We start from the raw sequence: 2,003 nt of genomic DNA on the forward strand, positions 1-2,003 counted from the left end.
GGTGCGCCAATTAGCCAACAGAGCTTCATCATCAATTGTTACGCTTCCGCTGAAGAGACCTGAACCCTTTTTAGGGCTTTTCGTAGTCCTCCACGCTGCAGCAGCACGTATAGCCAAATCTTCATTGCGATGACGACAGCCAATAGCGAAGAGGGAGAGAGCATTCGTGGAAAGAAAGCCGCATAGCTTTCCAGTGACTAAATCGATGGTTTCCGTGAAATCATACTTCTTTGCTGATTCGAGGACACTGTCCAATAGCTCAAGACTTGGGGCGAAAGGGTCTTGCACAGGATAACAGTACCGCAGCAGGCAGTCGAGCGTTTTGCTGTCTTCCACCATCTCGACGACGGGGCGCTCTGTGGGGTCGCTACTTGCAGGCTGCGGGATGGAGAACATGGTTTCGAAGAATGAGGACGCCAACGAGAGAACAATTTTATGTGCGTGGAAGTCGACCCCGTCAGAGGTGCGAAGTATGACATCCGCGGAAGGTTTGTTAAACGGCGATGACGCAGGCTGGATCTTCTGAAGCGCCTTAGGTTCAGAGCTCATTGCAAGTGTCGAGAAGACTAAGTCGGCACGTAATGATGAAATACGAATGGGAGTCGATACGAAGAAGGATGTAAGTCGTTGAGATGATCGTAGTGATAAGCGCGTTGTTTGTTTTTTCCTCTTAAGCCAAAATTGGTCGAAAAAAGGCTAATTCTGCCTCGGTATCGGCCCTGTGAAAACCGGAGAAACTCAGGGCCTTGTTCAGCCAGCTCTTGCTTGTGAGGCAACAGCTCTGCTTAGTGTCACCCAGTGGGGGCCAACAACGCACCAAACTTGAAAGTCGCTTTATTGCAGCGGCGCAAACAAAGCGAAACCGCCACTGCAAGCGGCATTGTGCCAGAATGCCCGCTGCAACTCACCTGCAAGATGAATAGCTGTACGTATACAAGATCCTGTCGACCTGCTTCGTATAACTGCCACGAAGCTGGTCTTCTCTCATTTAGCTGGCCGCAGGTTCCAAAAGCTTACCTTAGTATTGGGTAGCAAAATTGCGGAAGATAGATTAGCAATGGTGACATACGAGGTGAATAGGGCAGTGAGATGTACATCCACTGCCTCCCTGCATGCACATCGTTGCTGAATCACGGGATGCGTACTATTCGAGCACATGCGGAGCGACCTCTACGCTACGCGTCAGCTCCGCATCATTGAGCATAAGCTTTGCCACAAGAAGGCGCAGCAGTAAGTACTCTGGCCACCTCAATATCGCACGATTGCAATTGTCCGACACCATGAGCTTCAGTTTTCCTGCTTGCACACGTTACAAATGCCACTGTTCCCTTTGGGCAGGGCATACTCTGGCGCAACCTTCAGCATCGATTTATGCTTCTGCGCTGGTCTCAACGCGACCTGCCTCGTTCACTTCTTCGGCGTTATTCTCTACGCCCCGGGTTTCGTCGTCGTCCCAACCATTCTGAAGCGTCCCCCCAATAGTACCCAACAGATCCGGCGATCTTCTGAACTGCACTGCCGACTGTCCTTGCTGTCGGTCAGTAATACTCACAGAATACTCCTGCGCTTCTGAATTGACCGCCCGTAGGTTGATTATGAAGCGATTGATGAGCACCGGTGACTACGTAGCCGGTTCATGAGCACCAAAAAGGAGAATGAGAGGGGAGTACACACCAGGGACGCAATGAATGTGGTCACGGGTGGTGCATCCTCAAGCACGACATCAGCCGTTGGCCCATGCGCTCATATCTGGAACGTACCGTAGAGGAGCGGTAAGTCAGCAGCGGGGTTATATTGCTCGCCAGCAGCACCCTATTTATCGCTTTCCGTGAGAATTTCCTCTGATGAACGGCTTTATTATCGCGCCTACATGAAATATATAGTTCCTGTGTTGGACAGCTAGGTCTCAGCGGCAACGACGCGATCACGCGTGGAGAGTTTACTAGCCGTCACGCAATAGACATGTCGTCAGCGACACCTTGACGTTGACGCCGCGCGCGCGT

General features: G+C 51.5%; 2 protein-coding genes across 2 annotated transcripts; one reads left to right on the forward strand and one right to left on the reverse strand.

Moving 5' to 3' along the window:
* Positions 1-96: 96 nt before the first annotated feature.
* Positions 97-549, reverse strand: PHACADRAFT_109583 (uncharacterized protein; the record flags this gene model as incomplete). The annotated part of the gene is made up of 1 exon (XM_007403409.1): positions 97-549. A coding segment is annotated over one exon (453 nt), but the record flags the coding sequence as incomplete, so codon positions are not given.
* A 547-nt stretch (positions 550-1,096) lies between these two features.
* Positions 1,097-2,003, forward strand: PHACADRAFT_266610 (uncharacterized protein). Its single transcript, XM_007403410.1, has one exon. It carries the CDS (start codon positions 1,316-1,318, stop codon positions 1,571-1,573), a length of 258 nt encoding a protein of 85 aa, XP_007403472.1. The 5' UTR covers positions 1,097-1,315; the 3' UTR covers positions 1,574-2,003.

Source organism: Phanerochaete carnosa (assembly GCF_000300595.1).
Source record: "Phanerochaete carnosa HHB-10118-sp unplaced genomic scaffold PHACAscaffold_1133, whole genome shotgun sequence".
Taxonomy (NCBI): Eukaryota; Fungi; Basidiomycota; class Agaricomycetes; order Polyporales; family Phanerochaetaceae; genus Phanerochaete; species Phanerochaete carnosa.